The 11,734-nt window shown below is 47.1% G+C and overlaps 1 protein-coding gene across 2 annotated transcripts in view; it reads left to right on the top strand.

Moving 5' to 3' along the window:
* Positions 1-1,567: 1,567 nt before the first annotated feature.
* LOC142564791 (transmembrane protease serine 11D-like) overlaps positions 1,568-11,734 on the top strand; it is a 69,752-nt gene continuing 59,585 nt past the window's right edge. For both annotated transcript variants that reach the window (XM_075675951.1, XM_075675950.1), the window contains exon 1: positions 1,568-1,635. In XM_075675951.1, coding sequence (XP_075532066.1) covers positions 1,582-1,635 — 54 coding nt within the window. In that variant the 5' untranslated portion in view covers positions 1,568-1,581. The remainder of the gene's footprint in view (positions 1,636-11,734) is intronic.

Here is an 11,734-nt window from a genome sequence, read left to right as displayed (position 1 = left end):
TCGATATCTTGGCATTTTCAAAATCTCCCACTTTTCGAGTTGTAATTCTAGAACAATCAGTGCCTATAGTCGGAGACTACGAGGAGCCAAGCTGCGTTCCGCGCTCTCGCACTACTTCGGCGATCAAAAGCAACATACGACGTGAATTCATGTCCCAGTCTTATATCACCACAACGAAATGCTAAAGCCGTGCACGAGAATCTTTCAGAAATACAGCTGCAAATTTAAAATCAAAATGTCGCCTACATATCATCAATAAACTTGTCCAATATTTGAGCTAAACTGAGGCGCTTCCAAGAACTTTTTCGTGATTCTTATCTGTCTCTAGAGAGAAGCTTACACAGCAAAGGTACTGATGTTTTGCGGATTCAACATGCGACTGGAAATTATTTTTCTGCAAACCACCAATATCCAGTGTGAAACTACCGAAAAGTCCGATGTTTTTATTTTTTTTTATACCAGCCTCCCTTATAAATTTATTTTGTTACCACTACGAAATATTTCTGGCCTCAAGCGCCGCTAGAGACGTTGTGTCCCTCAGTGTTGCTGTGGTGCAGCATTTGAGTTACGCGGCGAGTGAAATGTTTTTCGATTACGATCTCTGTTTTTCGATGGACTTCAATGCGTTTGTCTTTGGGTGATTACGTAACCACAAGCGACCACGTCAAGTTTTACTTTTCTAAGCCAAAATTTACGATGCACGTCTTTTCACAACGCACGTGAATATTTAAAATTCTAGAGTTCTGCATTATAGGCACACAATAATTCTTTCTTTTTTTGCCTAATGTAGTAACCTCTTATCAGCTCCCCTCTATGAGTTAATGTGCAGTCAGAAGTCCCCACATGTTAATCCAAAGCAGTATGCAATTTTTTCTGTCTACGAAGTTTACATTTACAGAGGCGCACGCAGTTTCTTTCGCAACGCGGCACCACGTATTTATAAAACAAATACTGATTCCTCGTGAAGCCTTGCTCTATTGTTTCATAATCTTCCGCAGAAAGATTTCTGTGCGAAACTCGTAGAATAGCAAAAGCTGCGCGATTGTCTGGAGTGCCCCGGGCAGGACATATGTTTGTTGCGAAACTTGACGAACTTCGCAGTGTCACTGATTCTGCGTTGAATATACATCGAAGCAGATTATTGCTTAGAATATGTACCGTATTTGTCGTGCGGGTCTGCAAAACGCCGCAAAAATTCGATTTCACTCTATCTTTCTTTGTTTAAAGTGATTACCTCCAAAGTGTCGGCGAAATTCGTGTGAACACTTTATCGTTTTCTAAAGCCCATACTTCACATTATAAGGAATGTGACGTAGAATAGTGTTGTGCCTACTAATATACATTTTTATTGTGCTTAAAACTGGAAATAACTGCCTCTAGTTGGACAGAAAATGCCAGAAAGCTGAAATGTTTCCCTTCCCCCATCGGAACCATTCATTAATGCAAGCATTTAACGTTGTGGAGAAGCCGCAAACATATTCTGGTTCTTGGAGACGTTTACGATTTATATTAAGCAGTTAAATTTTATGTATAATGCATGTCACCCTTTCTCCTTCCGCAGTTTGTGGAAAAGGGTTCGCGATGTCCAGAGTGCTGAGCGGGAAGTTCGTTCAGAGAGATCAACAGCCATGGATGGTAAGCAGGTGGTAGTAATCATGGTCGAGTGCGATGTGGTGTCATTTGGCGTTCTGTTGTTTCTGTGGGCAACAGAAGCATGTGTGCTTGGGTTGTTCATAGGAAAGTTTCAATAAATTCTCAATTGCTAGTCAGAATCTGGCCTGTCTGCCTGGCCTGGCCTTCCGCGATAATTTGTTTTTAGCTCACAGAAATGATCAATGTGGTGTAAAAAAGGAAAATACGCGGTGCGGCAATAAATTATCAGCAACAGGTTGCTACAAAGTTCTAAATGAATCTAAAACATTACACTGCAAGCGAGGCCATTGGTCATGCTATCGTTCCTAATTAGGCAAAAGTTAAAATAGCAAACACTTTTTTGGAGGTGAATAGTGCGGACAGAACTTAAAATTGGCAGGCAATAAGTACTTCAAATTTATTGTAAGTTATTATACGTTAAGAACTTGCTCTCCATGCTTCAACATTTTAAATACTCGACAACTTCGAAAATAAAGCTTTCATCTAACTGTTCTTTTTTTACTTCGGGAAAGCTTCCAATAGCATTATGTATCAGGTTCTTGAAAACGCTTATCACTGTGGTAGAAGACGCAACGGCAATTTTTAATATGTTGATGCCCCCAATACCGTCCACAGTACGTAGAAATCGACGTGTTCGCATCTTCTCTTAAACCAGCTTATCTAAGATTGGCTCAGTAAGGGGTCTTAAGCGCGCATATATTTCTCACTGTATAAAGTAAAAAATATATTTGACGATTGAACTTTATATTGTTCAATGAGAACGTTCGCGTGAAGCATGGTACGAATGTACTCGAACACATACGTGCAGAATCCTTCTTACTATACCAAAGAGACCCTTTCGGGAGGAAGAGTGAAGGTAGCTTGAAGCAAAGACTTCCTCATTTCGTGCATTCTTCGTGCCAAGGAAGTGTCAATGATTCCTAACGCAAGGACTGGCGCAAAGAAAGCAAGGTTTCAGGCTTGGACCCTTGGCTGTATAAGTTTACTTATTTAGATAGCGAGAGGAGGTAAAATTTAAGAGAGCTGTTATGTAAGCGATGTGATTAGTTAAAAGGTAACTAAGCAGATCATCGGACAAAAACACAGGAAAACTACAACCGCCTATTTGTCTCAGTCTTTGGTTCTCGCGTTAGTCAAGCGGCCCTACGAACTCCGGTCCATTGGCCATTAATGGGGCAGTAACAAAAACAAAATGAAAGCAAGCAGTAACACTAAACAAAGTACCAAACGGTTATAGGTAGCAAAACATTCAAGGACATTCCGCCCAGCGAAGGCGGAGGACCAGCGGAGCTGCAAACATCGTGGTAAAAATATTCGCAGTCCCCGGTACGTCGTTTTCCAACCCCAATCGGTCACACAGACGCCAACAGAGGCCAGAAGTTCTGTCCACCATGTCTCGGCGAAATCGCGCATCCGCACCACTGTAAGTATCAGCCTTCCGAGCGTGGTACCTCCGTCGTTGCGCCGCATTATTAGCTATAACGGGCAACCTCATCGGCACGCTCCTCGGTGGTTGGTGCCTCCCGCCGCTCTCGCTCACGTCTGCCGTCCCAAATTTGGGCCACGAGAGCAACTTGTTCTTCGGCAGTACACACTATACGCGGACACCGCATACCAACGCACGTTACATGCTAACCGTCTATTCGGCTCTTTGCGCAGGCACGTAAATGCAGCAGACGGCTTGCTAGCAAACGCCCGTCACAATAAATGATCGACACACTTCTACGGCCATTAGCGCTCCGCCGGCGCAGCCGAACGGAGCAGCTGGCTAAATCGGGAGATTGGGCAGCTGTCAGAACCGCATTACGCTCACGATTCGCGAAACCATCAAATCTTTCTCGAAAAAACAGTCTGTCGCACACCACCCAACTGAATCCCAAATGTGTCCTCACCAAATCCCATTCAAATTTCGGAAAGGCACCGTTGTGCTCATTCAATTTGCTGGCGTGGTACTTGCGTCGCTTCGCCGCCATTGTACGCTTCGTGCATCCATCTTCCTGTCAAGCCCGCCGCTTACGAGCAGCCTCTCGGGCACGATGTTGGCTGTTAATCGCCGCCCGTTTCCTAGCTTTCCTCTTGCTAGGCAAGGTGTCAGCACATGCCTTAATGATTCGCCCCGCCTCTCCATAGACGGCGCTCTCATGTAGTATTGGTTATTAGCTAACAAGCAAAGTGATATGCAATGTCTCGTTAATATATGTGGACAGGAGGGCGAAAATTTAGGTCTAGAATTTAGTGTTAAAAGTCACCTGTCATGGTATTAAATGAAAACAGTGAAGAGACAGTGTCAATTCAGGGCCAGGAAATACCTCGGGTACAAGAAAATCCATAACTTGGCATATAGATAAATTAAAGCGATATATATCTGGAAATACCGGACAAAATAATAACGGCAAAGTGGAAGAGAAATTCGGCCACAAAGAAACACAGCGCGCTATGGGGATACAATAGGTGCGAGATGTTCCGGGGTATGTGGAAAGGTGTAATGGCTCCAGGATTTACATTTGGAAATGCGGTTTGCTTGAAAGCAGGAAACCAAAGGCCAGTGGGGCGCCTCACATTGGGCGCTCACGGGAAGACTACAAATGAAGCTGTGCAGGGTGATATGGGCTGGACATGCTCTGAAGTGAAAGAAGCTCACAGTAAAATTGATTATAAAGAGCGACTGGGGAATATGGAAGAAAGTAAATGGGCTGGGATAGTTTTCAGGTATTTGTACAGGAAAAAAATTCATTCACAGAGGAGGAAAAGAACTAGGGAGCTTACCAGGAAGTATGCGACCTGTGTGGTGAGCAAAATGACAACAAATAGCCTGAAGCGGAAAGACAGAGAGGCTGAAATTACCTCATGGGTGGCGGGAACGGAAAAGAAACCTGCCATGAGTAACTGCTTAAGAGGAAAAAAGAAATCAGGAAAGAAAAAGGTTATGATAACTCAAAGGTAAGCTCATTAGTTTTCGAAGCGAGATCAGGATGCCTTGGAGCACGCATTTATAAAGCGAGATCTAAGAAAGAAGAAGACGCATGTGCTTCCTGCGGTAAAGCTGGGGAAACGATGGAGCATATTTTATTAAAATGTGAAGATATCTATCCAGCGGTCGCTTTAGGCATCTCTGGCATCCTTGAAGCCCTTGGGTTCCGCGAGAGCAAGGGGGAATGTAAACTAGCCCGCAGTAGAGATTAGTAAGCGGCGCTTGAAAGATTGGCAGAAGAAAAGTACGAAAACGACAAACAACGGAGGCGTGCAAAAACAAAGTTCACAGTAGGGTATCAGAATGTTTGGTTATGGCAATTGATCGTAGGTTTTTCTTTTTCGTTTATAAAATATAGATAATGCATTAGGAAATATAATAAAAAAAGCTTGATGGCTCAGCCCACCACCCCGTTCCAAAGGGGACGCTGTTAGCATCCATCCATCCATCCATGCATTCATCCATCCATCCATCCATCCATCCATCCATCGATCCATCCATCCATCCATCCATCCATCCATCCATCCATCCATCCATCCATCCGGGTGGTCTTTAGCATTCCTCTTGCAACGCCAGGTGTCAGCACATATGACTTACTGATTTTCGTTGCCTGCTCATAGAGAGGCGCGAATTTGAGGCACGGACATTGAAAAGTGTATGAAAGTGTACACTTATTGCCACGCGCTTGGGCCGCTTGCTCCCAGAGGAAGACGAGGACGGGCAGGCTCACGAGTTCGAATTTTGGTGGAGGTGCGGGGTACTCTCGCCCCAAGACAACCCTGGATCTTCGCAGCGCGCGTCACACCGGTTCCGCTGTTATGGCTACTGACGCTGCCTCCGCCGCTCAGACACCAACGGAAGTAGTGCTAACCCAGCTACGTCACCCGTGAATCTTCATCGGCACTGGCAAGGTGGACGTGGAAGACTGGATGACGTGTGATAAGCGCGTTGGTAAGCACTACAACTGGAATGCTCCACTTTTGATGGCCAACGTGATCTTTTACTTGAGAGGAACCGTAAAGGTACGGTTCGAGACGCATGAAGCTGACATTATATGCTTGGACTCCTGCAAAGAAAAGCTACGCGAGCTTTTCGGAAGACCTGTGGAACGTCAAATGCAGGTAAGCAAGACCTAGCGTCTCGTGTCCAGACATCAACTGAGTCGTACGCCGCGTATATTGAAGACGTTCTGGCACAGTGCCGTAAAGCGGACGTGGACAGCTACAGGGCGATAAGGTTGGACACATCTTCAAGGGCATCGCGGACGATGCGTTCAACTTTCTGCTTTGTAGGAACTGCTAAACGATTGAGTGCATCATTAAGGAATGCCGCAATTTTGAGTAAGTGAAGAGGGAACGCACCGTACAACGCTTCGACCGCCTTCCGAATATGGCTTCCACTTCCTCCTGCAACGATCCTCCAGCGTCACATCCTCTTACAAAGCCAAGCGTGACACAGAGGACCCGATGCAAACTTGAGGCTATGGCTTCAAGTTCTCACTGCCCCCATACACATGACAACATGACCATCTCGCTCATTCAAGCTGTTGTCCGCAAAGAAATTGCAAAAATGGACATCCAGTCTGCCGTCAGCCCACGTCCCACTCCTACGGCTCCTGTCATTGCCTCTGCTGCACCTCGACAGCCGTTGCCGAATTGATATCGGAACCCGTCTGAGTGACGAACACCGGATAACAGGCCAGTTTGCTTTGCTTGTTCCCGGGTTGGTCACATCTGCCACCACTGCAGAGTAGCCTCTGGTATTTCTCGCCTCGACCATATGGTTATCGCGGCTTTGACCGAGACCCTCGACCTCTGTCACCCCTCTCTGAACCATATCATGTCGGCCTTCCCTTTCGGGGAAACACCACTAACTGCTCGCCCTCGCCGCAACGTAGTCAGTCCCGTTACCGTACGCCTCGACGCCCCTCGTCCCCGTCTTACGCAATCCGCTTAACAGGAAACTAAGCTATGCAACCCTCGGATATGAGGCTGTATTGACGACTCGGACTGTAAAATCGCTGCTGACCCCTGCTTCTCGAAGGAACCTTGTTGAAGATTTTCTTGATAATGTAGCCGTTCAAGCCCACTTGGATACTGGCGATCAGGTGTCGGTTATGCGATCAGATTATCTTAGCCGTGTCCGTAAACTCCTGACACCCGCCGAGTTGCTTGCCGTCCGAGTAGCTAATGGCAGTACAACAGCAATGATGGAATGTGCGTCGACCGTGTTACCATTGCCGGCCGTCCGGTGGTAGTCCACTTTCCTGTAGCGGCCGAGTGTTCCCACAAAGTGATTCTTGGAATCGATTTTCTGGCTGCCCATTCTGCACTTATTGAGTGCAACCGGCACCCTTCGCCTTGAATTGCCCCATTACTTTGCTGACACGACGAACGAATGCCCTCAGGTCGCAGCATCAGGTTGCGAGTGCAACCTGATGCTGCGACTTACGTCCTCATGTCACTTTCTCCACCACTTCGAGATGGTCCCTACGTGGTGTCCCCACATTGCCACGCTCTCCTGGCACGTTTAATAGCACTGCCAAGCTCACTTGTAACTCTTCTCAACAATCGAGCGTGGCTTCCTCTTCTGAACTTTGGTTCGTGTGTGCAAGTGCTTCCTACGGGTGCATCTCTCAGTGTGCTGTTCCCTTTGGAAGATTGGAGTAGCTGCTGTTACGCCCCAACCACGATTCGACACTGCTGCAGCTTCTACCCCTCCTGTTTCACGCAACTACATGTTTACCCAATGATAGCTACCGATGTACTACATGCTCACGCCGACGCCTTTCGCCGCATTCTGATGTCCTAAGAAGAAATCTTTAATTTTGGCAATTAGCCGCTAGGTCGAGGCCGTATCGTCACTCATCCGATCCACACTGGTGACGCTCCTCCTATACACCGGCGGCCACACGTGTGTCTGCGGCTGAACGCCAGGTGATCCAAATGGAGGTGGAGAACATGCTCTCCAAAGATATTTTGGAGCCTTCCTGCAGTCCGCGCGCGTCACCTGTCGTTTCGGTTAACAAGAAGGACAATACCTGGAGATTTTGTATCGATCAACGTCACCTCAATAAGGTTACCAAAAACAACGACCATCCGCTTCCTCGTATTCATGACGCGCTGGACTACTTACATGGGGCCAGTTATTTTTCGTCGATTGATTTACGCTCTGGCTTCTGGCACATCGCAGTAGATTAACGAGACCGCGAAAAGACCGCCTTCGTAACCCCTGATGTTCTCTATCAATTTAAAGTGATGCATTTCGGACTGTGTAATGCCCCGGCTACCTCAGAGCGCATGATTGACTCACTTCTGCGCGGATTCATATTGGCCACATGGCTCTCCTACCTTGATGACGTCAGTGTTTTTCCCCCGACGTTTCAGAGCCACCTCCACCGACTATAAGCTATCTTTCTGTTTTTCTACGAGCTGGCCGACAACTCAATTCTGCAAAAAGGTATTTCGGCCACCGCCAAATACGAATACTTGGTCACTTGGTTGACGCTGCTGGCGTCCAGCCTGTTCCTGAAAAAGTTCGTGCGGTTGGTGAGTTTCCACTTCCTCGTTCTTCACAGATGTTCGAAGTTTCCTTGGGCTGTGTTCATATTTTCGGCGATTTATCCAGTAGTTTGCCGAAATCGCTCGTCCTCTCACGCACCTCCTCAAAAAGGGCAACCGGCAATGTGACGTGCTATGGCCGTGGGAACAATGGCGTTCTGAGCCCAGAACGTGGTAGTGTTGGCATCTGAAGGGAGCAGCGAGTCAAGAGGCAGGAGTGTGTCACGGCCACATACTATATAGAAGGGAGAATAAGCATTAATATCGTGACGCGAGGAACTGTGCGCAAACGTCATGACGTATAAAGTGCAGTCGATTGTGATCATCCGACATGTACATGGAGTGCATGTCCGTGAGTGTACGTTTGAGCCGCTTAGTAAGTCCGTTTGTCTGTGGGTGGTAAGCCGTCGTGAACTTGTAGGACGTGCACAAAGAAAAAGCGGCCTCTATCATTGAGTAGCTGACGTGGGGCCCCATAATATAGAATCACTTCATGAAGAAGAAAATCAGCCAACACGGTTGCGCAGCTCATAGGGAGGGCCCGCGTTATCACATGACGCATAGTATAGTCTGTCGCAACGGCCACCCACTTGTGGCCCGTGGATGAAGTTGGAAATGGGCCAAGCAGGTACAGGCCGACGCGGAAAATGGCTCACTGGCGATATCTATAAGCTGAAGGTGCCCAACTGGAGACAATGGAGGCGTCTTGTGACGTTGGCAAAGTTCACAAGCAGCGACGTAGCTTCAAACAGAGCGATATAGCCCAGGCCAAAAAAATTGCCTGTGCACACGGCAGTACGTACGGGAGACATCCAAATAACCAGCGGTGTCGTTGCCACAAGATACTGCCAATGCCATGCCCGCTTGCATCAGTGCGAACTTCCGTGTAGCCATACGGATCGAAATAACCCAACACGGGTGGATTTATAAGGCGACTGATAAGCTTTCAAAATGCTGCAGCCTGGTCGGGCCCACAACGAAAAGCGGTGCCCTTTTTGAGGAGGTGTGTGAGAGCACGAGCGATTTTGGCAAACTACTGGATAAATCGCCGAAAATATGAACACAGCCCTAGGAAATTTCGGACATCTGTGAAGAACGAGGAAGTGTCACAGGTGATATCTTACGTATGAGATATCACCTGTGACTTCGACATCTTCTACCCCACCAAGAAGTGATATCGTGCACCCCCCCCCCGTTTCACGACTAATGCCCTATAACTCGCACACTGATTCGGCACCCTAATAACCATCCAGACGGTGTTATGGACAAAAGGACGTTTTGACATGAAGAGGCGGTTGAATTGTCTCGAGGATCTGTAGATGGTGTCACCCTGGCTACTGAGGTACAACCTTGTAACTGCATATATTGTAAATCCATACATTTTCTAGTCAAAACAATATGTTTGCAACCTAACTAGCCACGCACCTTACAGCAGTATAGTTGTGGATATGAAGGAAACATTACACGATCATGCTTGTCTCCGGTGCTCAAATGGTGCCGTAAATCCAGCTTTTCTGGACATCAGGGTTCTGGACATCAGGGTACTAACCTTAAATTTGTGAAACTTCTCACCGTGACGTATTGATGCCGTCAGTGAAACAAAACCAATCCCTGCGGACGGAAATTTACCACAATGCTTGCTGCGCCAATGTTATCAGTGCTCTTGATAAAGAGCAGCAGCTCGTAGGCTACAAATGACTTGTCTACCCAAGAGTGTTCAGTCGCGACGAGGCAAACCAACGATGATTGAATCCTGGCTTTTCAGAGCCTATTCAGCCACTTCTTTTCCATTGTTACATAGTCAACTGGCTAGGTAATGGGCTGATGCATAACGCGGCAGCTTTTCTCCAGTCGGCACGCCTTCTTAGCGTGTGAACCTTGCACACCCTATATGAGAGACGCAGTCCTGGACGGCCTTATATTTTGACCTAGCACGTTCATTAAGGTGTCCAATATTATTTCCATAGCAGTTTTGCTATCCATAGTCCCGGGCTACCGCAGCAGCTGCAAGTATAGGTGTGCTTAAGTATTAACACGGATACATGGATAGGTTGGTTTTCGAGCTTGAGGAAAGGTAAGACATACAAACTTTGCAAAACTGCGTCTGTGTCGTCGACAATTAGCATGCTATGGCCGAACCTGGTCACAGTACTGCGTCACATTTACTGTCACCGGGCTAGGTACAATCTGGGATATGGCATGTACAGTGCTTGCAGTTAGTTGTCAAAGTAGTCATCTGTCACGGTCATTCACGTGCCTGGAGGAAGACCGCATATTCGAGATAATTCCACAGTAAGTAATACATGCAGGATTTCTGCGTCCTCCATATTGTCTACCTTGTAGCCGTTCTGCTTTTATAATATAGCCGCAACGTAGATTAGCAGATATCCAATGACAAGAAGGCTGCACACATTCTCAACGTCCTTGCGCACAGCTATATACTCACACTTGCTTACATTAAAGAGTTGCGCGACTGTCAAGCACATATTTAAGGAATGTGGGTGGTTCGAGAAAGGTGACATTCATATCAAAGTGTGAAAAAGTAGGAGGATCACAGCTGTTATTCAGAATTATTCAGACATTTACTTATGTGAGAGTACTTGACGCACACTGCATTTGCGGGGATGCTTGAGAACGCTAAGATAAGCGCAGGACTGCCAAGCAGAGCATAGCACGCGTTGACTCGATTAGAAAACCAGCGGTGCCTATTACGTATGGTGGTTTTTACTTGCTTTTGTCTACGTGTCTATGCGCGTTCGCATGTCAGTGAGGATTTCTATATGTTTCCCTATTGCAAAAACCAGCGACTCCCAGTGCCTTCCAGTGTAAAACTAGCGCGTTTTTGGAACTGGATCGCAATGGGTACGCTGGTGGTCGCTGGGACTCACTGGAACACCAGTGAGAACGCTGGATAAGAGCTTGCTGACGCTGTAAAAGACACTGGTTCCACTGTCATGACGCTGGGGCGCACTGGTTAATGCTGTACAAGCGCTGGTTCTCGCTGGAGTGCGCTGCTTCGCACTGGAAACTGCGCTGGTTGTGTTTTTGCCGCGCTGGTTCCAGTACGCAAGGACGAGCGCTGCTGAAGAATAAATGCTTTATACAATTTCATCGCTTCATACTGGTCTCTTGTCTTAAATAACGCTATTTATTGGGGTGATAAAACTCTATTTCGTGTCGCAGCTTGCAATAAAGGTGCGTTAGCTTCCCTGTTTATTCATGCACGTTTGACACTGAAGATCACTTTCGTTTTTTGCATTTTCCCTTTTCACTGGGCGGATAGGCAAATTCTTGAACGAAACCACGCAAACGCAGAGGACGCCGCGCTTTTAGTAGTTCGCACGTGACATATTGTTGCGAGTGGAAAGACACAGGCGGAACAGGCTATTTACAGGCTATTTACACTGGAGCCAGGCAGCCAGGCCGACACTCGCTCGCGCCAAGCGCACCGACCAACTTCATCGTCGGTCTCGCGGCGGCTCGTTTCTTGAGCATCGTTCGATGAAATCGTAATAATATGACTGGGAATTGTCGCCGCTGTCGCAGTGTT

The sequence above is a fragment of the Dermacentor variabilis genome, chromosome 11 (assembly GCF_050947875.1).
Source record: "Dermacentor variabilis isolate Ectoservices chromosome 11, ASM5094787v1, whole genome shotgun sequence".
Classification (NCBI taxonomy): domain Eukaryota; kingdom Metazoa; phylum Arthropoda; class Arachnida; order Ixodida; family Ixodidae; genus Dermacentor; species Dermacentor variabilis.
Note: the sequence above shows the minus strand (reverse complement) of the source record. Positions and strands in the feature narration are given on the sequence as shown.